This window comes from Mesoplodon bidens, assembly GCF_964165515.1.
Source record: "Mesoplodon bidens genome assembly, chromosome: 6".
NCBI classification, from domain to species: domain Eukaryota; kingdom Metazoa; phylum Chordata; class Mammalia; order Artiodactyla; family Ziphiidae; genus Mesoplodon; species Mesoplodon bidens.
The window spans coordinates 4,095,300-4,121,171 of NC_138162.1; the positions used below are offsets into that span (position 1 = coordinate 4,095,300).

Sequence of the window (25,872 nt, forward strand, 5' to 3'; positions counted from 1 at the left end):
TTTGATAGGGGTTGCACTGAATCTGTAGGTTGGCTTGGGTAGTATAGTCATTTTGACAATATTGATTCTTCCAATCCAATGGAATGTCAACTACTTTTTGATTAGTGCTTGCATGGTATACTTTTCCATTTTTTAAAACTTTCTGTATCCTTATATATTTACCACATTTAAGATTAAAAAAAAATCAGTCTGACAGATATTGAAAACAAACTTGTGGTTACCAAAGGGGAAATGTGGGGCAGGGAAGGGATAAATCAGGAGCTCGGGATTAACATACACACACCACTATATATAAGATGGATAACCAACAAGGACCTACTGTATAGCACAGGGAACTCTATTCAATATTCTAATAACCTTTGAGAAAAGAATCTGAAAAAGAATGACTATAGTACATGTATAACTGAATCACTCTGCTGTACACCTGAAACTAACACAACATTGTAAATCAACTATAACCCAATAAAATTCAAAAAAGAAATCAGTCTGACAATCTTTGCTTTAATTGGGTATTTACATTTAATATAAATACTGCTCTATTTCAGTGTAAGTCCATTATCCTATTATTTGCTTTTCATCTCCCCAGCCTATTCTATTTTTTTTTCTTGCCTTTTATTTTTTAAATGTTCTAGTTTTCCCCCTCAGCTTATTTAAAAGACCCTTTGCTCTTCAAGCGTTTACTGTAGAGAAAACTTTACTTACCAGTGTCTAATATGGATTAGTTTTACTTGGTCCTAGACAGGACCAGGACTTACAGAACTGAGCACTCCTGACTTGCAGGCATGTGTTTTAAGAACCTCAGGATGTTCTGTTTCACACAGTCACAGCTTTGCCCTCCTGCCTCCTCTTCTTAGTGCTCTTGAGTTCCACCTGACACCACCCTTTAGGATTTCCCTTGGTGTGGGTCTGTCGTGATGCATTATTTTCCATTCTTATTCGTATGAAAATGTCTTTCATTCTTAAAGGACTTTTTTTGCCAAGCTCAAAATCTGAGGTTGGAAATTATTCTCTCGGCCCCCTGAAGGCACCTTTTCACTGCCTTCTCATTTTCACCATTGAAAAGTCGTCTTTAAGTCTTATTACTGCTTTTTTTTTTTTTTAAAGTAACTTGTCTTTTTTCTTTGCTTAGATTTTTCTCTTTGATTTTTCAGCAGTTTTATTACTGTATGTTGAGGCGTGTTATTCATTTTCTTTATCCTGTTTGGTGTTTGTCTAGCTTTTCTGGTTGCTCCAGCAGGAGGATTTGTCTGAATCACAGGTTTATTGTTGCTGAAATCCTGGAACGAGCACTTCATTTAAGTACTCACCAGATACTATTTAACTGAAATTGTTAACTCTATGTGGTCCAATAGCCTACTGAAGCTGTTTTATTTCCCCTTACGTTCCTCAGACTTGTTCTGGAATAAACCACCGAAGGCATACTGAATTGCTTTCGAGGTCCTTGCTAGTGGCCGTTTCTTGTACAATTCTTTCCCTTCTCCTCTGCTTGTGCCTGTGCATTACTTCCTTTGCTGGTGCTGGTCAGGACAAAAGAGGTTTCTAAGCTTTGCTACAAACCGGTGAAAATATGCACACGATATACGAGTAATTTGATTATTTATTTATTTTGAATAAAAAAGTGGCCAAGATAACAATACTAGTGGCTCTGCGTACAAAACACAACATAATTGAGGTTATTTCACATTTACAAAACTGCCATTATGTATAGCACTGGATATTCACAGCAACTTTAATAGACTCTAAGTACCAGAATCCTAAGAGCAATTGCAGGGGATCCAAAATGGGAAAAAGCTAAAAAACCAATGATCTGTCATTAACTGGAAAATTGGCCAACCAGCTAACTGGTAAAGAAAGAGAATCTGCTACCCTTTTCTTTAGTAGTAACTAAAATAAGATTGCCCCACAGGACTGCATTTGACAAACACCCTCCATAATTTCCACTTCATTTTCTCTATAATCTTTCCCACTTCAAACTTTTCCCAGAAACCTCTGCCCTACTATCAGATAAAAGCTCAGGACACCAGTATATCTTCAGGGAAAGAAGATAACTAGTGCAAAGGATATAGCATGGTCTGCCTCAGCCCAGGAGACCCAGTTCAAACCCAAGAAAGAATTCTGCCCTCTTCCGGTCATCAGTTCTTTGCAGTTTTGAGCACACTGGAAAAAGTGAACCATGCTTCATCTTACAGGTGGCAGGAAGTTACTCACTCATTCTCCGTATCACCAGCACCTACTCTGTGCAAGGCACTTGACACTTGGTGCTGCAGGAACTACCAAGATGAGACAGACAGTCCCTGCCCTTGAGGAGCTTACAATCTAATAATGAACACTATGTACATACGTATAATGCAGAGAAGCAGCCAATTCTCCTGGATGGGGGTGTTCCAAGCAAAAAGTGCTATTATTCTTAAAATTTTTTTATTTACACACTAAAAGCTTAAAACACACCACCTAATCAGATGGTAAGCATTAAAAAACCATCTCCTTTCTATAACCTTAAGTTTTTAGATGCCTGTTCTTTTTATTTCAAAAAATGTCATATGTAAACAAACACATAATTTGAAGCCAAGCACAAAGATAGCACAGGCACTGGATAAACAAAATATATACTACTCTACACAACACAGACTTAGTTTTCTATACAGTCTTATTTCTGTATACACAAGTTTGATGTTCACTTTCTTTTCATACACTGAAGTACAAATCTGAGTCAGTCTTGAAAAAGACAAATTCATTTTTGCATTAATACCAAAAACAAAACAAAACACCCTAGACCTCACCAGTCTGTTAGCCAAGAGTCAAACTGATAACACATGAAATGCTTCAAAGCCACCACCTCTTACACCATCCAATGAGACCATTTCACAGGATCTTTCTATGAAACTAACAGGACTTCATAATAGTGAGGTAAGCAAGTTTTTACCTTAGAAATAACTGTAAGATTTAGAGTTCTGAAATTCAAGTCCACCAACCCATTTACAATATTTCAACTAGACAGCCTGCACCTTTGCTTTATCACATCAGTATGAAAGTCTCATCATTCCCCCTTTGCAGCTCCTCCCAAGCCTGGGATGGATGGATGAATGAATGAATGAATGAATGAATGAATGAATGAATGAACACCATGTTGGTTAACCATATAATACTGTGGTAAATAAACTCACTGTCTAGGACCTCATACTGTATATTAAGTCTCCCCCCCTGGAGTATAGTTATAAGTTAAAACGCAAGATAAAAGCTGAATCACCTAATCTGATTAAGAGGTTGGGGGCATACCTATGTATATAACAAAAAGATTAACTTCTTTACAGGACTTCTTTATATAAAGTCTCTCCCCTGTTAAATTTACTGATTTCTACAGCAAGTTTTCAGAAACAGCCATCTTAAAACAAACCATACATGCAGATAGGAGGCTGCACCCTATTTACCAGACTCAGGCCAGCCAGCCAGTCCTGATACTGATGTGTATCTGTGCCAGGGAAACAAGTCTGCATCTTCTGAAAAACCCTGCTGTACATCAGGATAGCGATGCTGTGGCGAGAGTGATCATTAGAAGCCACTCTGCAAAGCTGACTTAATTCAGTATAAGGACAGTCAAATCTCACACGCTCTAACGTCAGCTTGAACTGCAGATACCAGGTTATCACATGAAGATCCTAGCTCCAAAAACTTCTTTTAGCATCAAGAAAGAGCAGTTCGAAGCTTAATACCTATGAGACTTGAGACATGGTCTACAACGCTGCTGGAAACTGCCGGCTGATACTTCCACTAACAGCTAAAGCGCAACCGCTTCACTTCAGTTTCACTTCAGGTAGATCTGCTACAGAGGCATCTTTACAGTCTGACGATGGTGAGGGGAGAGGCTAGATGCCCGAGCCGCCCTGCTGTCAACAGAGCTGCTGAGCCCCGCCCACACAGGCAGCAGCGTGAGAGCACAGGGATGTGTGTGTTCCCGCTCCGTCATGGAAGCCTGCAGACCCCAACAGGCCACGCAGGGCTAGAGCCATAAAGAGGTGCTTTTGTTTGTCCGGCTATTTGCTGTGTGTGCTGTGTCCCATCTCTAAACAGAAAAAAGGGCAGAACCTATCTTTCCCTCAAAAAAAATTAGGCCTGCTGACTTTGAATAGAGCCAGGATTTTTTTTCCTTGTCAGGAATAACTGGCTTGGGGAGAAGAGTGGGTGGTGGCAGGGAGCTGAAATCCAGCCCACTCTGCCCGAAGTCCAGCCTGAAGGTGCGGGAAATTTCCAACAGGGAAATTATTATTCAGAGTTTTGAAGAAAACCAGATACAGTTCATCAAGTTGTTAACAACCAACACTATTACTCTTAGAAAGAAAAACTACTGTGTAATAGTTTCTTCTAGGAAGGGAGACCTGCTATGTGATTTAGTTTTTAGAAATTTTATCACAAACCTATTTTTCTTTCAAATCTGAGAGAACTAAAGGGATGGAAATGGAGAGGACCTCTCCTGGAAGGAAAAGCGAGGGAGAGGGAGGTCAGGAGCAGAGAGGATGGACAGACCCGTGGAAATCGTACAGTGCCAGTAATTCCTGCTTTCATTCCAGGAGCCGCGGCAATTCACTAAACCCCAACACAGTTCAGTGCTGCCAGGAGAGCGGGTGCTCTGAAAAAGCAGCTCTGTGTTCCTCCAGACAAGACCAATGAGCCTTGATTTCTTCTGCATATTATCTGACACCATTACAGTTACAACAGAATATATTTTCATATTCAATTATTACTCTTTGACATTCTTTTAACCTAACTGGTGAAGGCTGCTAATAGGTCTAGCCCACACGCCCCAACATTAACATTCTCAAAAACTTCCTAGAGGGAGAAGCAGAAAAATGTCACCCTCGACCATGAGCTTCGCCAGTGGTTCTAATAACTCCTGACATTGAAAAATAATTGGTAGTTTTGGCAGATACAACAGTAGGCAGAGATGGCTTGAAGTCTGGGTAGTGGACATATGAGGATTTCAGAATGAATATCAAGCCTAACAAACTATCAATTTCTTATCTAGAATAACAGGAACACATTAACCCTCAACAGAGAAAGTGTGACACAGGTGTGGATATCAGACTCCCAAAATGCAACGCTGTCGTGGCTTAGAAGGTCTAATTGCACAGGACCTGTGCTCCTGCACCTTCATGCAGAGCAGTGGCATCACGGCCATCTCATCCACGCCGTGGAGCAGTGACAGCTGAAATTAACTTGAAACCCACTACACAGATCAGGTAAGTTTTAGGAAGGTCTGGAGGGCATGGTAAGTGTAAACCAGGAGAGACAATTTCCCGGTGTCCCTCACGCTCTTCCAGGGCTCCACTGCTCAGCACTCTGTCACCAAGTATGCTGACCCTTAGGACATTCAGAAGTGCACTGTGTTTGTGATCTGCCATTAACTGAAAATCTCCTCTCGTTCTCACAGGTCAATGGATTAACCTCCACAGAAGAAGGGAGGGGTGGGGAGGGGGGCGGAGGGCTCCCACCTCGGTGTGCAGGAATTTGACGCAGGTGCTGGCTGCACTTCAGCCTTAAGAATGCCATTGGGCAGAGCCCCCCCAGAGAGAAGCCACGTTCTAGTAAAAGAGTTGCCATGTTCACTGCTACCCAGACATACAAAGTAACTCAGGTGACCCTTTTTAGTTTATTCCTAAGAGTCAAATTTTCCCCCCAAATGCATGACTGCTTTGAATAAAAGCGTCAGTTTTCAACGGCAGCAGCACAACCTTCCCCAATAAGAACAAACCAACTACCTCTGATTAGGAGAAAAAAATCAGTGAGACTAAGCACGTGTGAGTATAAAAACTGCAGTGATTCCTTGACAGGACCTCAATGTTTACTGTCATATTCACTGTAAAGTGAAACAGCTCTAGGCACAAACGACCGCAACTATACAACTTTCCGAGCTGTGTTCTTCCTGATTTGAATGCTGCCTGGTTCTCTTCCTTGACAATCACTTGAACATGCTGGACCCCAAAGTCTGGATAAACACTCCTCTTGAAATTACCACCAAAATGAGGAAAGATAAGCAGACGATGCCAGCAGAATTAAACAGCAGCAGAAATACAGAATTAAACACAGGAGACAAAAACAAAAATCTGAATGGGAAACAAAAGACATTTCAAAGCAGACTGGCTGGAAGTGCCTCTTAAGGGCTCTTGTCTCCAATACCTACGGACAGAGCAGGGAAGACACTAGGGGGAGAGAGCCTACAGGCGGGAGCGGTGTTTCTGTTACACGCTCCCCAAACAGCCAGTGTTTCTCAGTGGGGACAAAACGTCTCTCACTAAGGATACAAAAATAAAAGCAAGAATAAGTGTTAGAATAAAGGTTCAATATCGCTTAAATTTCACATTTTGTATTTCCCAACCAACTTTCCAGAAATATGCACCATTTCAAGGTGAGTGCGTTACAGTCCTGTTAATTAGCACCAATCCCTAGGATACTTATTTTAAAAATCCAAGAACACTGTAGTTCTAGAATGTCTATTTTTAAATGTAGGTTTTAAGACCAATTAATGTCTAACATCTCTTCTTAACAGTCCACAGGAAAATACCTGTATTATAAGTATCGAGGACCTTTGCAGAGAGAAGGAATTCCCAGCCTCTGGTTGACTGAGCTACACACACGATAGCACCAGAGCTCAAGGGTCCACACTTCTGAGCTGCCTGTCTCTTTCTGGAAGTCTCTAGACAGACTCGGGATATAAATGATACGTCTGGAAATATCAACATTAAAAATATTAAATGTTTTAATTTAATACTAAAAGGAGAAAATATTATTTTTCCTCTATGTACAAATATCTCACCAAGTTGTCACAGGAAGTCTGAAGAGGGTTGTAACGCAGATGACCAGGAATACTTGACATCCTTATTACCTGTGAAGGAGTCAGAGCAGGAAACTGATGACATGGGACAGATCATTAAAAATAAGTCACAATTATTAACTTACAAGAGTCACCTGATCTTTTGACACATTAAAACCAACTTTAGTCTTGGCTTCAACCTCTTTAAAATATATAGTTTTAAGAAAATGTTTTCAATATGCGTGAAAAACAACTGGCAGGATGCAGATCTGCAGCTATTTGTTGAGAACAAAGTATCAGGCCCACAGGTTGTTTCAGACACTTTAATATCTGTTGGGACACTGCATACCACGTGCCAGGTAATTAAAGCTCCCTGGAGCCACAAGACAGTTCCAGACCAAGGCCAGGATTAAAAAGCCTAAGTCGGCCCAGCAAGGCCCTTATCCATACTCCCTAGAAGGGACCATTCTGTTCTGAGAAATGACAGGGCATGCGTTTTGTTCAAACTGCTTTAGTCAAGACACTTGAAAAATAAGTGTTCCTCATTGGCAAGGAGTTGGGGGATAATGTTCATCTCAAAAGGACTTAAAATCTCTGCACTCAGTCACTTTAAAGACACCCTTTAGTCCCTGGAGACAGAGAACGCACTTCAGCAGTGAGTCCCCACGCCCTATGTACAGTCATGAAGGGCGCCTCTCCTCTTGCGCGTCCTAGCTCTTGGGGCTGGACGGCACTTTCCACAGCAGAGTACGTGCCCTTTCCATCTTCCCATCGTGGACATTCAGAAGACAGGAGAATCACAGAAAGGGCAGGGGCTTTGCAGTAACCTCTTAATCCAGTCAGGATCTGCAAAAGTAAGACAAGCAGTATTGAGTGTAAACTTCAGAAAAGGCAATCAAATGGGACGAGCCCTGGATGGACCACAGTATTAAGGGATGGGCATTCTGGTCCCAGCTCTGTGTCCCTGGACAGAGCCCCTCACTACAACATTCTAGACGAGGCTGGACTAAATCCGTGGTTCCCAAAGCTAAGTGCGTGATGAAACAGGAAAATAAGGGTAATGAATGAGTGTTTCATAAAGCTAAATTTATCGTTTAAAGAAAGGACTATACTTTGTTCTGAGAGTATACCCTTCATACATGGATAATGTTAAAATACTCTTATAAAATTACAGTAACAGTAACTTTAAAAAATACATTACTTGGAAAAATAAAAAACACGGCAACACTGTGTCAACACTTTCTCCCCTTTTTAAAAACGTCCCTGGTCTGTGAAATACTGTGCTCTACTGGTTAGTACTCTCCAGATCTCAGCGATTCACATTCTTCCCAAGAGCTGTATGTGGCTCAACACAAAGTCAACTGGCAGGCGTGTTTTTTTTAATTTGTTTTCATCTTTTCCTGATTTCCTGTCTAAATAGTATACCAATTCTCAATTGCAATGAGTGTTTAAAAGTCCCCCAAAATTTGCTTCAAAATAATCCAATAAGAGGAGGGAAGGGGGGAGGACTACAGATGAAACATAAAAGGTCATGAGCTGGCAATTTTTGAAGTTGAATGATGGGTACATCAGAGTTTCTTATACTCTTTTTCTCTACTTTTATGATTACATTTTCCATAACAAAGAGTTAATATAGAACACAAGCTGCCAACACACCAACTTCTCAAAATTAGAGAGCTTCAGCCAGGTTAGAGCAAAAATCAATAAGGGTGTAGTTTTACACAGAACATTTTGTTTTACTTGAGACCACTAATTACCCCCAAAGTGTACACAGGTGTATAATGGTGTCTAGTTAGCTCATTTGGTTAGTGTGGTGTTAATGAACCTCAGGTCATAAACTGACATTCATGGGACTGTTTACATCACTAATTCCTGACTCACATCTACGATCTTATTTCCAACTAGTTATGTCATAAATGTGGGCTTTGTCACCGGAGCTATCAGGAAAGAGAATACTGACCAACCCGAAAAAGAATCCCACCGTGGCTACTAGGAGGATGCTGCAAGTGCATGTCCCTGTTTCAGCAATGCTGTCTTTGTATACGTTATCAGTTGCAGAGTTTTCCTTCAAATACTATATGGTCTATACATGCCATCTAAAACAAGCTTTACTGAATAAATAATTTGCTTGCAGTGACAGAACAGGAAACTGCAGCCCTACTTACTCACATACTAAAATGCGACAGGTATGTTACCGTGAATGTTCCAGTGACCATCTTTTAATTAGTTGTGGTTCGTGACAATACTGTACAGAGCACGAGGAGCCTGCTCGCCATCCCTGATGGCGCAAGACTAAGCAGGATGGAGGGCTCGGGGGTGCTGGCACGGTGGCAGCGTGCTCCACCTCACCCTCCCACAAGCTGGGAAAGCATTCACCTTCCGGGGCTGGATGGCGGGCAATGCTGTCATGGAGCAAACACCTTCTGTATATCAAACTCTGGCAGGACTGGTAGGTTAAGAAGCACCTGAAAGCAGACAGATGGTACCATCAGTTCTACTAACGGTGGAAAGCAGCAGAGTGTTGAAGGTAACTCACCACATACAGTTATTCTAAAACCACAAGTTAACTAAGTAAAGGGCAAAAATAGTTCACAAATGCATGGTGACGATGTATCCCTCTGCACAGGCCAGACCTACCCCACCCCACACTTAGTAAAGGGGAAGTGTCGGTCAGGCTAAACCAAGAGATACAAAGCTTCTAATCCAGACAGTCACTGCAGCTTCTTTTTTTTGCCATGTTTGCAGCACTGAGAAAGAATGTAGTCCGCTTACACCTGATTGCACTGTGAATTTTTCATGTGTTAAAAAAAATCAATTATGTATTATACTGGAAACTATCCTTGTGAGTGATTTTTAAGATGAGGTATAAGCACTGTCTTTAAGAATCTGACAACACAGTGCGGAAAACGTGAAAGGTATAGAAGACAAAGTTAATGGTGCAAAAAAAGAAGGGCCACGGACAAGAGCTCAGAGGTGCAATTCCATCCAATGACCATTCACTGAGCACCTACCAGGACCAGGCAAGTAAGGGAAGGTGGGCAGCAATGGGATATCAGAGAGAGCACTTGGGCTCTGCACGGAAGGTTTTCTGCAGGATAACAGTGTTTAGGATGAGCACCTAAGCAGTAGAAAATACAAAGAGGAGGGGAGGGTTGGGGGAAGGAATTCCAAGTAGGTTTACCTTGAGTAAAGACTTGGGTGTACGGGAAGAAAGATTATACCTGAGTGGGAGCAAGCACCCATTCTCACTGGGAGAAATTACACCCAGGTATTCTGGCACTAACTTCAATTAGCAAAAATGAAAATAATTTTTGTGGAAGAAGCCATCTGAGAGACAACAATGTATAGTGGTTACACATGGAAACTCTGGAGCCAGAAGGCCAAGTTCTCAGCTCTGCCGCTAACCGCCTGTGTGCCTCTGGACAAATTCGAACTTCCCCAGGCCCCAGTTTCCTCATCTGTAAAAATGGGAACAGTGGCGGTGCCCCTCGTGTGGCTCAGGATGCGTGTATTGCTTAGAGTTGTGCCTGGCACGGTGGCAGGGCCAACACGCGCAAGTGGCTACTGTTACAAGGCCACTACTATTACAAGCTTGTTTCCTCTTCTCCCCAAACATAAGGCGGAACAGTCAGATCAGAAGTCTAGGGGCACAGCAACAGCAGGGAAATCCAGACATCCATCAGTAAGAGGGAGTAATGGAACATCCATACAGTGGAAAACTCTACAGCTGTTAAGAATGGGATCTATGTACTGATGTGGAAAATGCCCACAACATCTTGCTAAGAGAACACGCAAGTTGTTAAGGTAATTATATGTAGCACAATCCTGTTTCTATCGGAAATAAACTTTAAAAACCTACTGAGTGCCTACCACACACCAGGCATTGTTCTAGAAATAGCCATGAACAAAACAACCAAATTGCCTGTCTTCATGAACTTTCTATTCCAGAGAAAGGAGAAAAACATAAAGTAAAAAATATATTAAGTGGGACTTCCCTGGTGGTGCAGTGGTTAAGAATCCGCCTGCCAATGCAGGGGACACGGGTTCGAGCCCTGGTCCGGGATGATCCCATATGCCCCGGAGAAACTAAGCCTGTGCACCACAACTACTGAGCCTGTGCTCTAGAGCCTGCGAGCCACAACTACTGAGCCCGCATGCCACAACTACTAAAGCCCATGCGCCTAGAGCCCGTGCTCCGCAACAAGAGAAGCCACCGCAATAAGAAGCCCGCGTCGCGCAACAAAGAGTAGCCCCCGCTTGCGGCAACTAGAGAAAGCCTATGCATAGCAACGAAGACCCAATGCAGCCAAAAATAAATAAAATAAATTTATAAAAAAGAAAGAAAAGGTTCCTCATTTAAAAAAAAGCATATATATATATGTCTAAAGTGGTGATAACTGCTAAGGAGGAAAGCAAAGCAAGGAAGAGGGATGAAGACTACATACAGAGAGGGGAGAGGGATGTCATCAGGTGTCACGATTTTAGGCAGTGTGGCCGGGAAGGAAGCCCTATGGACACCTGCTGGAAGAGCACCCCGGGCAGAGAGGACAGCCAGTGAAGACGTCCAGGGTGGGAGGGGTGCCGCGCGTACCTGAGGAACAAGGAGGCCAGTGCACCTCGAGTGACGTCAGCAAGCCAGAGAAAATGTAGACGAGATCAGAGAAGGGATGGGGGCCAGGCCATGGAGCCTTGACCACTGAATGGATTTTAGCTTTTACGCATCAGAAATGGGCAGCCACTAGAGAGTTTTGAGCAGAGGGGGTGACATGAGCTGATGAGGTCATGATAGGATCACAACCTCAGCTCTACTTAGAACAGCCTGGAGGGGGCAAGGAAAGACACAGAAGATGGGCTGGGAGATAACTATAATAATCTGGGCAAGAGATGATGGTGTCTTGGACCGGGGATGTAGAGGTGGAGGTAGCAAGAAAAGGCTGGATTCAAATTTGAAATGCCTTTAAAACTTCCAAACAGAGCAACTGAGCAGGTGCTTAGATATGAAGTCTAGACTGAAGGGGAGTGACTCAGACTAAAGCAATATGTTTAAGTCACCAGTGTACAGATGATAGGCGACAGCCCAGGGAGAGTGGTGACAGAAGAAAGACAGGTCCAGAGACGGACATCAAGGAGATACTGTGTCCAGAGGGCCAGGTGATAACAAAGCGCTTTAAGGAGGAGGAAGAGGGAGTGACCAACTGCGTCACGTGCAGCCCGTGGGGCCATAAGATGAGGACACGCCAAGGTTCCCTCTTAAGAGTGAGACGGAGGAAGACCTCTACCTTTTGTTAGAGATAAACCAAACAGAGTACAGAAGCACTTTATATTCTATTAACTTCAGCAGGTATTGCTTTTGTCATACTGATTTTTAAAAATTTAATGCTACTTCAAAGCAAAATAATATTCCCAAAATAAATAAACCCCTATATACAAGAAGCAGAAAAAAATCCCTCATTAAAGGGTGTCTTGCTTGAGTCAAACGGATGGTAAAAAGCCCACACCAGGTTTTATAGTAGCAGCTTTTCTCCAACCTAATGGCCTGGGCAACATATACTTTGGATAAACACTTTACAATGGTTTGTGTGACACAAAACTGGAAAATGAGCAAAAGCAGCTTACCGGAGCCAAATGTGGCCATTGGAACAGACTGCCTGTTTGCGATCCGTGAATGGCAAAATCTCTTTACACAAACTACAGTGCTCAGGGAAAGTTTGCTTGTTCATCTTCTTTGAGATGTGTCCGATCAGCACCTAGTAAGACAAAGCAGTCAGCAGTGTTTTGTGGTGAGTGCAGGGTTTCCCAACACAAAGGAGAAATGGAAGACTACACGGTATCTTACACACGACAGGAGCTCTGCATCCCCACGTAGGCCCATCACTCTCTCGGAAAAGTAAAAAAGCTGGACCTTCAACTTGTGTCAACTGGCTGAGTACAATAAACTAAATTCATTCAGGCACCCTGTGGCGACAGAGTGAACTTTACCCACTAAAGGAAAAACTGTTCTGAAAACGCAAATCTTATTACTTGTCTTTAATTGCTTTTGAAACAAGGACTTCAGAGTTCTGTTAGAAGACAAAGTATTCAGCTATACTTACAATGTTTTGACTTTAAGAGAGAAAAACATAATCTCTATAGGCAAAATATCATGTGAAACACTAACTCTGTAGAACTATACAAATGTGTATTCTTTAAGAAAAGCTTACAAAGTAAAAAGATAATCAAGATTAAAAAATAATAATTTCCCCTTCTGATGGCCCAAAGACCCATGACCAAACTAGTCAGCCTGCAATTGGAGACCAACCGACCCCACAGCAGAGGCATGGCGGGACCCACCGTGGGAGTGGGAGAGACTGACGGGGCAGGCTCTAGGCCTTGGCCCTACTTCAGCTTTGCTCGTTTCTCTGCTTTGTTTATGAGAATTGCATCACTCCAAAAATGGAAGTCTGCAGAACACTGATCTACTTCATTATTTTGTTGGAAAAACACCTTCACCAGCTGTATTACTGGGGGGCATGGGATACACCAATCCTTAAGAATCACCTTGTCTTACTAGCAAATAACGTCCTTCAAAGTTTTAATCCACTGACACTTAAGCTCTTGTGTAAAAACTTCTTAGTCTGCGATTCACTAAAATTAGTTCACTGAAGTTCTGAAGGGTATCTTAATAACTCAAAAGGGTGTCTTACCTACTCTACATATACTTTACAAATTTAAAGCCCATTAACTTTTGGCCTTTTTGGCCTTGAAAATTCTAATTTATGGTCCCTTACAGCAGGGACAACCAATGTACTAGGTTTGAAAAGATTCATTTTTATGCATACAGTAGGATTTTACTTTATTTTTTAGTTGTTGAAAACAAAATTTATTCCCTGTCTTTCAAAATATGTGCATTTATTAAGAAAACTGTCCAATGGTTTACTGTCAGATTTCACAAGCAACCTTCAAAGCAGGGGATAAAGAAAGTTATAAATTCCAAGTTACAAGTTAAGTACTCTCCTTAGCCTTTAACCAGTAAACTCCAAAACAAAAAACATTTGTTTTACGCAGTAGGATTTTAAAACATGAAAGGTATCGTGTTCAATCAAAACTCAGTTGCTGTAGATGGGCAGAGTTATAATCTTCCCTTCTTTAAATTCGCTCTGTTGGAACCAAGTAACTATGCTAAATGTAGCTTTCCATGCTCATGCAGCATCTGGACAATTATTCTGAATCACTGCCAACCAGCTTCCATTACAAATTTCCTAAAATGTTTTTGGTAATATTTTACACTTATAATATCCCTGCTAGGTCCTATGAACCAGTGATACCAGAAAACTCTTCCACACAATTTAGACCACAATGAAACAATTCTTAAAAGTTGACTTTCAAAGATGAAAAGTCAGTTACATGAACAGTACATCTTAACTACTCGGGTGTGAAAGAAAGTACTGCCTGCCATATCAGTAAACAAAGGATGTTGCAGCCATCGAGCCATCACATTACAGCTGCCCGTCGGTGAGCCCTGAGGGAACTCATGATGGAGGCAGGATGCCCCCCCCACCGACCCTGCCACCCTGCCCCAACACCTAGCAGTCAGCCGCTACAGCCATCCCCGACGGTGCACCAAGGAGACTCTGGATGAGAAGCACAGGATACTGGCCCTGTGTAGCTGAGGTGCACATCAAAGGAATGATTTCAGTGAGCCCAGACTTTGCATCTTCCCATACATAGAAAAGGGCTAAATTCCTTAACTTCAGATATCTGGTTTTCCTTAATTAACAGTAATCTTTAATGCTTCAACTACCCTGGTCTTTGTTGCAACAACTCCAATATATCCTGGCTCCACCCCCTTGCCCCTTGGGAGCAGTCCCTCAGAGCTAGCTGAGATGCTGTGTCCCAGGCTTAAGTCCTCAGTTTTGTCTGCCAAATAAAATGTAACTCTGAACTTTTAGGTTGTGTATTTTTTTTCAGTCAACATCAGATTGTTGCAAACATCCTTAAGAAATAATTTTAGGGCTTCCCTGGTGGCGCAGTGGTTGAGAGTCTGCCTGCTAATGCAGGGGGCACGGGTTCGAGCCCTGGTCTGGGAGGATCCCACATGCCGTGGAGCGACTAGGCCCGTGAGCCACGGCTGCTGAGCCTGCGCATCTGGAGCCTGTGCTCCGCAACAAGAGAGGCCGCGATAGTGAAAGGCCCGCGCACCGCGATGAAGAGTGGCCCCCGCTTGCCACAACTAGAGAAAGCCCTCGCACAGAAACGAAGACCCAACACAGCAAAAATAAATAAATAAATTACTAAAAAAAAATAAAGAGCCCTTTAAAAAAAAAAAAAAAAAAAGAAATAATTTTAGGGGTGTATGGGTACACACACACACCTTTCCAACAAGAAAATGCAACAAGTGATTCGTGAATGGTTTAACATTAGGCATGAAGATATCTGAATTTATTACCTGCAATTAATATTTTAGATAAGACTTTAGGCAGTGAGAATAAATATCAATCTTCAGAGTAAAAAGAACCAGACATCTGTGGTCCTGAATATTTTAGTATACAGTATGTTCCTTAAGACACAATTCTTCAGGATTTTAGAAGCTGTTAGCTTAGGATTCCTGATTAACAAGTCTATATAACACTGAGCTACACAAAGTTAAATGATTTCTTTCCTATAGGAATTCCCAGAACCCTTAGAAGGATGATGTACACTGGGAACCTTTAAGAGGAGTATAGAGTATGCAGTATTTCCCCAAGCTTGGAACCCTACTGTTCTGTCAGGGAACTTGAATTCTGTGAAATACATTTTGGATAATACTGTAAGATTGTTCTACCATCAAAATAAAGATTATACCCAGTTTTTGTAACAAAACAAAACAACAATGTATAGGTAATTATTTGTTTACCTCCTATGCCCTTCTAGACTAAATCAGAAGACCCCCTCAAGTACTATCAAATGGAAACAATCCCGGCCACAGTCCTCCCACTTCCCAAACCTTCTGCAAACAGGAAGGGAAAGGAGGGTGTGCCACACTTCCCCTGCTGGGTCTGCCCAATCACAATGCAGTCTGCTTCTGGAGCTCATCCACAGCCTGGAAATCTCCCAAACCTTGCGTTATCAATCAAGGCCATAGTGAGAGTAAGGACTGAAATATTCTTTGTGTGATATGAGTATGTCCTCTGCATTAATCTGTTTCTTATTTATTCTCCTGCACCTCATGCCAATCAATTACCTAAAAAATGTCAAAGCAGAAGTTGAGCTTTACGAATTAAGTTTAGGTCATTTCTTTCTCACAAAGCAAGCAGACTTTTCAGTTTCATTGTTTTTGTTAATAAACACCTACCCGTGCGGTTCTGTCATCATACTCTTCATCAGACATTAAAAAGTTACAGAGTCCCCGGGTGGGGATGCTAGTGTTTTCTGTGATCCAGGTGTGCAGGTATACTTCGCCTAAGACTCGCTTCATGTGCTCCCGGGTCAAGTGCATTTCCACAGCTTCAATTTTCCCTTGGATTTCAAGGAGTTTCTCTTCCATTGGCTCTCGGCCTCCAGTGTCTCCAGACTGAGCGAGTGAGTCATCTGTGGGGCCCTCTGGATCACCTTCTTTGCTCCTCTCCTGAAGGCCTTGCTTATTCGTCTGTTCGGAAGAAGTGCCTTCTTCCTGCTGCTCGCCCTCAGCATTGCCCGTCCCAGGTGAGTCAACTAGTAAGATTTTTGAGTCCTCAAGGATGGGTCTGCATAAGGCTTCGGAAGCGGTTTTCTGCATCGACTGGTATAAAATCCTCAGGAGGAAGAGTTTGAAACGCCAGTAATAGGTGGCCCCACTGCTTTCAATCTTTTTTTCCAAAGCTTCTTGTAAAAATTGAGGGATACGTTTATCTTTTAAAATCTTCCAACGTACTAGGTCTATTAAATCTACCTGCTTAAAAAGATTTTGAATTGAAGATTGCAGAAGCTGAGCAGCTGCCTCTTCAAAGGCTTTGAGAGTAACGAACTGAACCTGGTAGTTCTTGTTAACGGGATGGAGGCCGTTGACCATGCCCTCGGTGGTAATGACGGCCAGGTACGCACCACAGGGGCTCACGGCTATCCCGTGTGTCCTCACTGAGCCAAACACATCCGAGAGTTTAATCAAATGGTGTTCAAACTTCAGTGCAACATCTGTGAAAATGGGAACCAGCTGCCTCACCTTCCCATCACTGGAACAAGTATATACCGTCCCATTCTGCTTGTCTGCAGTCATGGAGACAATCGGCAGTGAGTGCAGGCCTGTGACGTGAGAATTGTGAACATTCAGACCTGCTTTGGAGATCAGAAGAAGACACCAAAACACATAGGGTCCTCTTGCGGCCACCACTAAACTACAACTACACTTCTGGTAAGGGTGATACAGTGGTACACACTTGATGCTGTGTACTGGCAACTGGTCCATTTCTTTCCACAAGACGACAGGCTGCCTTAATGTGAAATAGCCTTTAACTGCTTTGAGATTGACAGGAAGAATTTTCACAGGTCCAAAAGCACTCCCCACAATAAGGCCGCTCATTTTCCGATTATTGTGCTCATATTCCCACCAAAACAAAACACTAGGAGAGTTGATTCCTGACTCAATTGTGTTGCATGAAGAGATAGATTCCTTTCCTACAAACGGCAGCTGAAACTGCCACACAGCAATGTTACCGTTTTCAAAGAGGACGGCCAGGAGCACGCTGCCCACGTCGCGGCACTCGTTGTTATGCTTGACCTGCTGAGTGGTACAGATGCCTGACCACTCCATCCTGACTGGTGTCTGCATGCTGTGTCTTCTCTGAAACTCAGCAAAATCCCTGAGATTCCCTTCCGGGGCCTCACTTTTAGAGAACCTGTAACTGGTCTCATAAAGACGTTCTCCATAAATCTCCGTCAGATCGACCAGCTGGACCCACTGCAGTCTGTTGAGGTTAGCCTGGATGGTCAGGCGATTGTCCATGGTCAGTGCTGCCAGGAGGCACCTGCCATTAGCATCACAGCCCATGGGGGACCAGCTAGTGTACTTGAATCCTCTCAGCGGTGGCAAAGCCTTCCCCTCAGGGTTGAACACCCTGTCCAACATGAAAGTCTGACTGACTGTGGGGTCTTCAGAGGTGGCAAATTTCTCCTTACACTCAGCAACTTCCGTTTTTGAGCCAACCTGAAAATAAGAGATATAAAAACTGTCAGATAAATATTTCACTCTAAGAGGCCTATATTTACATTGATTAGGGTGAAATAACTGATTCACGTAAGTACATAAATCAGTTACATGTTTACATATTATAAATATGTAAGGCAGTAATTTGGTATCAGTTCTGTTAATTTTGGCATGACAGGCATCTAAAAGATCAAGCACATGTCTGAAACTAAATGAGCATTCACTCAGGACATGGCCATTGTTTCTAAGGGTCAGACTAAGTGCTGTCATTACTCATAGCCCCGTTCCCGCATTGTTCTCAGAATCGACATATGCAGTAGCAATGACAAAGATGTACTCGATTCTAAAGAGTCAGCTAAGCATTCTGCTGAACTAGTCACAAAACAATAAAGGAGAAAGTCATGAAAAAATATCTATCTATATACATCTTTGATACAATTAGATGTTTGGATTTTAAACAATATTTTTGTTATACAAATGTCAGCTCTTAAGTTTTCTATCTGAGATTTCATTTACAAATTACGCTGAGAGCCAACTCCAACAGTTCTGTCCACTGTTTCTTTCTTTTCTTTTTTTTTAATTAATTAATTTATTTTTATTAATTTATTTTTGGCTGCATTGGGTCTTCGTTGCTCTGTGCAGGCTTTCTCTAGTTGTGGTGAGTGGGGGCTACTCTTCGTTGCAGTGCACAGGCAACTGTGCACTGTGGTGGCTTCTCTTGCTGTGGAGCACGGGCTCCAGGCGCATGGGCTTCCGTAGTTGTGGTACGTGGGCTCAGCAGTTGTGGCTTGCGGGCTCTAGAGCGTAGGCTCAGTAGTTTCGGCGCACGGGCTTAGTTGCTCCGTGGCATGTGGGATCTTCCTAGACCAGGGCTAGAACTCGTGTCCCCTGCATTGGCAGGCGGATTCTTAACCACTGCGCCACCAGGGAAGTCCCCGTCCATTGTTTCTATAGAATAATGTCCACTGCCGTTAGACTATTTGCCGTTCCCTGAACACTCCCACTCTGCCTTCCCTGGCTCCCTTGTGTAGAATGCTCTCGTTCCTCCTATTTGAATCCCATCCCTCCTACCAGGTCAAACTCTATGAGGCCTTCTGAGATCATTCTAGCTTTCATTCATCTCTCCCTCCTTCAAGTCTGTAACGTACATGAACAGTGCTATTTATTTAATGTCTAGGTGTACAATGGTGAGGTCTTTAGAAAGATTTTAAAGGGACATTAAAGATAGAGGAGATAAATGACCAAAAGAAAGTGGTCCAGAGATATAAGAAAATATCCAGAAAGGCTAAAGCCCAAAAAGAACACAGGTCAATTAAAATATGGTTTCTGGGGGCTTCCCTGGTGGCACAGTGGTTAAGAATCCGCCTGCTAATGCAGGGAACATGGGTTCGAGGCCTGGTCCAGGAGGATCCCCCATGCCGCGGAGCAACTGGGCCCGTGAGCCACAACTACTGAGGCCCGCGTGCCTGGAGCCCGTGCTCCGCAACAGGAGAAGCCACCGCAATGAGAAGCCCACACATCGCAACAAATAGTCCCCACTCCACACAACTAGAGAAAGCCTGCGTGCAGCGACGAAGACCCAACGCAGCCAAAAATAAATAAATAAATAAATGTATTTAAAAAGTAAAAAAATAAAAATAAAATATGGCTTCTGTTATATCAGAAGCAGGAAGAAGAAAAGGACTTGAACCACTGTCTTTAGAGAAATGGGTAACAGAGAAAGCAGAATCTTTCGATTCCTTTTTAGTGTCAATCTTCTTTTACATAGAGGCTGATCTTCAAACTAGAAAGGGTAGATTAAACATGATTAAAAAAGAATTCAAGCCTAAATATACATGGATATAACAAAACTCACTTTAAATGAGTTTAAGTCCCCAAGCCCAGAGGAATTACACTCCAGAATATAGAAAGACCTTGGAAGATGAACTCAGAACCATTACATTCCTTGATAAAGCTTGGACAACCAGAGATGTGTCAGAAAACCATAATGCAACAAATAGTTAACTGCTAAATTGCATAATACATAAGCATATAAAATGAAAGGTAGATATAAAGTCCAACAAATGAATTAGAAGACTAACTTTTCCTAAAGTGTGTTGAACAGAACATCACTCCCCTAAATTGCCCCTTGGAAAAGAGGTCTATAACCAAACAAGTTTTGAAAATGCTATATATTATACATTATTCCCCCTTCAAGAGTTCTAGCCAGGGAGCTACTGAAGAGACTTATTTAACCAGAGTTATCCAGACTTTTATGTTTATTTTTTATTTACTTATTTATTTTTTTACCATTTTAAAAAAAAATTGGGGTATAGTTGCTTTACAATGTTGTGTTAGTTTCTGCTGTATGGCGAAGTGAATCAGCTATACGTACACACGTATCCCCTCTTTTTTGGATTTCCTTCCCATTTAGGTCACCACAGAGCATCGAGTAGAGTTCCTTGTGCTCTACAGAAGGTTCTCATTAGTTACATATTTTATACATATTAGTGTATATATGTCAGTCCCAATCTTCCCAGTTCATCCCACCCCCACCCTTCCCCCCTTGGTGTCCATACGTCCAAACTTTTTTTTTTTTTTTTAAACAATAGAACCTTTCGGGGGGCTGTCATCTCTGGAAATTGTGTCTTGGGCAGTGTATCTTGATTTTAGGGTAGTCTCTTGGATACACCTACAGACATGCTGGAGAAATTCAGACTGGAAATTCCAATTAAATACAGGTGTCACTGGCTAACCTGTTAATAAAACAATGCTAATCAAAGCCCAGAGCTTTGGATGGGTATATAAAATTTGAGTGAAAATCTTTCCTGTGGTGCCAGATTGCCTGGATTCAAATCCTGGCTCTATCATACACTAGCTCTGTAACCCTGAGCAAACTGTTTAAACCTTCTGGCTTTAATTTCCTCGTCTATAAAGAATATAATAATACATGTTCTCATAGAGTTTGGAAGGTTAATTAAGTCAATGTATGTAAAGCACATACTAGTAAATACTCAATAAATGTTATCTATGATGACAATTATTAATACTCTCTGAGGATTAAGTAAATGTTAATGAGACCTAATAAAAGTATATAAAATGCAGGGTAGATAGGCATTAAGTTGTCCACCAAATGAAGGTAGATATAAAATTGTTCACCAAATCCCATAATACTGTAAACTAAGCAATAATCCTCAGACTAGGATAATTTACTATTACAGTAAAAGCTATTATAGAACTGAAAGTAAACTTACAGAATGTGTAACCCCAAACAGCAGCACAGAATGAAATAAAGGAAGCTCAAGCTTGGTCCTACTCACTGCAGGAAGAATCCTTGACGGAATGGAGAGCAGTGTGGATGTCAGCCAGTAGGGAAAATCCTTAGGGCTTTTTGTGCAGTAATTTCTAATATGTTAGGTAGTTTGAATTAGCCTACTGCACCTCCCCTCAACTCTCCATATCACAAAACTAGTTAACAAATCAAAACAAGTACTCAGATGCCCTAGGAGCATACCAGTTAAGAGTCCAGCTCCCAGAGGCTGACCCCCAGCCAATCATTTAACTATATCCTGTCCTAGTTGGCCACTATTACAACTAATAGCTACGTACTTTGTAAGCACCTAACAAATAAAAACTCATTTGAAGCTACTAGACAGCAAACTTCTTGAGGGCAGGAATATAATTCCAAAGGCAGGAAATAGTTATTTAACTTAATGTAGTAGATGGAGTTAATACCACTAACGTTCTTAACAACTGATACAAATTAGTTATGCATATATCATTAGAATTTGGAACTGTGTACAACTAGATGATTCATTAAATCAGCAGTCCAATGGGAAAAGAAACTGCAACTTATTTTTTTTTAATTAATTAATTTATTTTTGGCTGTGTTGGGTCTTTGTTGTGGTGCGTGGGCTTGTCACTGTGGTGGCTTCTCTTGTTGCGGAGCATGGGCTCTAGACGCGCAGGCTTCAGTAGTTGTGGCTTGCGGGCTCTAGAGCGCAGGCTCAGTAGTCGTGGTGCATGGGCTCAGATGCTCCACGGCGTGTGGGATCTTCCCGGACCAGGGCTCGAACCCATGTCCCCTGCACTGGCAGGCGGATTCTTAACCACTGCGCCACCAGGGAAGTTTGCAACTTATTCTTAAGTCACTATTTTATTGCTTTTCAGATTTATACCATTCACCTTTATATCACGTAACCTCAGTGCCCAGGACAGTAACTTGCAAATAGCAGATAACATGTCAACTATTATTTAACTGCATATTTTCCTGAAAAAATTCATAATCTAAATAATGATCAGACAAAAGCTTCAGAGAGGTTTAGTATCTACCTTCTAGCAGTGCTACATACTGAAATCTAGGTTGCAGAATGTCCATCTTTCATGTCAGAGCGAGCTGGACAGCACCAAGTAGATTTAAATCCACAGGGACTGTCAACGGGTAGAGCAATCAAAGTACAGATAGAGACTTCTTTACATTCCTACCATTACTCCAGTTTTATCCCACAGAAGCCTCTTTTAGAATTGCAGGACAACTCAGCATTCATTCACCAGGCAGTGCTAGGCTAATAAGATTGGTGGTTTCTGTGATGTGCATACCGAAGAACAGTGCAGAAGGGGAAGATGCCACTAATTAATTTCAGGAAAGCAATCAATTACCAGAGGGATATATAAAGATGTCCTATTACTCATTTTCCAGGTGTGGAACCAACGACAGCATCAAATTTTTATCAGAATACAGTACTATAAATAACTTCATATCCACAGCCATAGCATTAACCCAAACTCCTTCCTTCATACTTGTATGACTATTTTTTTTTGTGTGTGTGGTACGTTGGCCTCTCACTGTTGTGGCCTCTCCCGTTGCGGAGCACAGGCTCCGGACGCACAGGCTCAGCGGCCATGGCTCATGGGCCCAGCCGCTCTGTGGCATGTGGGATCCTCCCGGACCAGGGCAGGAAACCGCGTCCCCTGCATCGGCAGGCGTACTCTCAACCACCGCGCCACCAGGGGAGCCCAAGGTAGGTTTTATTACCCTCCTTTTATAGATAGGCCTATCTTGCTATCTAGTGCCAAAGTGAAATCTCTTAACCCCTGTTTTATACTGACGCCAACAATCATCTACTTGCCTCTAGGCCAGCCAGATTCATATTCCTGAACCACACCAGGTCAGTCCACGCCCATGATATTGTAACAGCACTTTAGGCCTTCCTAGATTGAAGTCAACCATCTCAGACTGACCTTCAAAGTTCCCAAATTGGCCTCACTTTACTTCCTCTGACTCTCTAGGAAAGCTACTTGAACTCAACTGTTGACATATCATTATTTACACAAACAGCAGCAAGTTATGCTCATGATTTACATGTATGTGTGTGAGACGGGCACCTCATTCCTGCCATCTGGATGACCCTTTCCTCCGGAGGACTTCTTACAACCCAAACCCTACCTTTTTTTAGGTCTGCTGCAGATTCACCACCAAATAACCTTCCCTGATAAAAGCATCTCGCTTCACTATTCCTTCCTTTCTTTAAATTCTCTCTGCTAAAGTATTAAATCTCTACCATATTGAGATGCACACTTAAGACTTTCTCTAGCTGATGTGCATATGAACATCCTTAGCAACAGTAAGTTCCTCTTCAGCAGAGGATACACCTTTTAAAACCCCTTTGTTCTGCCTCCCTCCTTGAGTGTTTCTCAGTTCGGTAGCATTAAGAACATCTATCCACCTGATTGGTTATATTTGAATCAATTTGTTCACATCTTGTCCAGGATCTTAGAAGGCTTAGTCATACAGGTTTACCAATGATCCCATTCAACATTAAATTATCAGTTTCAAACTTGGAGTAAGTACCCTAAAAAGTAGTGTGGGTTCCCTGTACCCTACCCAGTTAGTGATTCCTATTTTAAATGGCTGTGCAGAGTAAGTTTTTTTTTTTTTAAAAACTTCAAGTTCACAAAAATACGTTCTCTTTATATAGATACATATCCTTACAACGTTTATCACTACCTATTATTACATTGTTATTTGTTCACGACTTGCAAAAAGAAGGTAAGCTCCATGAGGACAGGGACTTTGTTTTGTACAATGCTTTACTTCCAGAACCTAGATTGGTGCCTAGCTGATACACAGTGGTATTCAAAAATGTGTTGAAAGAATGAATATACACTTTGACTGTCACATATATGCATACAGATCTATAAAAGAAATAGCGAAAGTTTTAATACTTTTAAACCACTAAAATGAACAATACGACTTACTACTTAAAAAAAACCAAAAACAGGGCTTCCCTGGTGGCGCAGTGGTTGAGAGTCCGCCTGCCGATGCAGGGGACACGGGTTCGTGCCCCGGTCCGGGAAGATCCCACGTGCCGCGGAGCGGCTGGGCCCGTGAGCCATGGCCGCTGAGCCTGCGCGTCCGGAGCCTGTGCTCCGCAACGGGAGAGGCCACAGAAGTGAGAGGCCCGCGTATCGCAAAACAAACAAACAAACAAAACCCCAAAAAACAACTTGCAAATGGTGATGATAGAACAATAAAACTTCAGGAGCCCTACAGTTCTGAAGGCAAACTTAGTTAATATGAAGCCGAAAGCACTAAATTTACACGGAGATCTCGGGCTTTAAGAACTGCACTTATTTTCCAGAGGCTTTATTTTTCGTTCTACATCCCAAAGCCTCTTAGTTATTGAAGAAAAACTGGAGTACTAACCCCGAGATCCAGTATTTATCCATCTGCGCAAGATGAGAAGCAAGGACCATTCATAATAAAGTCACTGAAACAGTTAAGACAATGGAAAGAACCAATTTTTCTCCCCCAGAGCAAAAGAGGCGCCAAGAGGAGGGCACAACACAGTAAACAAAGCCAGCCAAAGGCCTCGGGGAGCAAGCCCCAGACAATAGGAGCAATGGTAGAGGCAGGTCTGGGGTTGGGTCAACAGGGGGTGGAGCATCAGAAAGCACCGAGGAAAGAAATCGGCGCCGGCAGCCGGCCATCCGCTGGGGCAAAGGGAAAACCTGGCTCCGAGAGGGACCTCCCGAGATGTGTGCGGGGTGTGTGTGTGTGTGTGTGTGTGTGTCGGGAGTGGATGGGTGACCCGGGAAATCGGGCGTAAACGTCTGGACGTTTTTTTGTTTGTTTTTTAATCTACCGTGACCCTAAGCGCTGGAGGCGAGGAGGGGAATCCCCGGACTAGGCGTGGGCCGGGATTCCCCAGGGACCCGTGACGCGGCCGTGGGAAGGGAGCAGGAAGAGACCCCAGGGCTGCGGCCCGGGGATGACTTACTTTGAGGAAGCAGCTGTTGAGAGGCGCAGACACCGAGGTGCGATGGATAACCAGGTCCTGGCCCGGGTTGTGCACGTCGCAGATGAGCTCCAGCACAGCTATGCTGCGGGCCGTGGACACCGACACGCGGTGGTCCTCGGACCACGCCAGCGGCTCCAGGCCGCTCACCGCATACTGCAGCCTCACCGCCGGTTCCCGCCGAGTCACTAGGAGGCGGAACGCGGCGCTGGGCCCGGGGGCCGCGTCCGCCCCCGGCTCCTTCCCGCCCGCCTCGCCCTCCTTCTCCTCGGGTGGCGCAGGCCGGTCGGCCGCGGGCCCCACCCGGGCCTTGGCCGTATTCATCTCTACTCGGATGCAGAAGCCGGACCCCGGGCGCGCCAACCGCGCGTCACCGTCCCGTTGCCGCCTCCCGCACCGCGGCCGCCGGCCCCCAACGTCCTCAGCTGCGGTTTTCTCCCCTCAGGCCCGAAGCGCCGCCGAGCCAGGAAGGACCCCGCCGTTGCTAGGCGACCCAGCCCTGCCAGGTGGCCAAGGCGCTGCCTGTAAAAAAACGCTACTCCTCTGCTGGCCGGACAGAAGCGCCCGGGCTGGACAGCGGGTGGGCGAGGGGCAGGGGACCCCCTCCGCCCCCGCCGCGGCGTGACCAATCCCCAAGCCCTTTTAGGGACCTC

The 25,872-nt window shown here is 43.3% G+C and overlaps 1 protein-coding gene across 2 annotated transcripts; it reads right to left on the reverse strand.

Annotated features, from left to right (window-relative positions):
• Positions 1–1,596: 1,596 nt before the first annotated feature.
• Positions 1,597–25,838, reverse strand: GTF3C4 (general transcription factor IIIC subunit 4). 2 transcript variants are annotated; one of them, XR_014016015.1, is made up of 6 exons: positions 25,202–25,838; positions 16,116–17,942; positions 12,422–12,552; positions 9,182–9,270; positions 6,809–7,651; positions 1,597–6,718 (listed from the first exon to the last, which is right to left on the reverse strand). XR_014016015.1 is itself a non-coding variant. In XM_081236345.1 (5 exons), exons 1-5 carry the CDS (start codon positions 25,541–25,543, stop codon positions 7,587–7,589), a joined length of 2,454 nt encoding a protein of 817 aa, XP_081092471.1. In that variant the 5' UTR covers positions 25,544–25,838; the 3' UTR covers positions 1,597–7,586. The 2 variants fall into 2 exon arrangements, 1 of the variants encoding a protein (XP_081092471.1); XM_081236345.1 differs by having other exon boundaries at positions 1,597–7,651.
• Between the last annotated feature and the right edge of the window lie 34 nt (positions 25,839–25,872).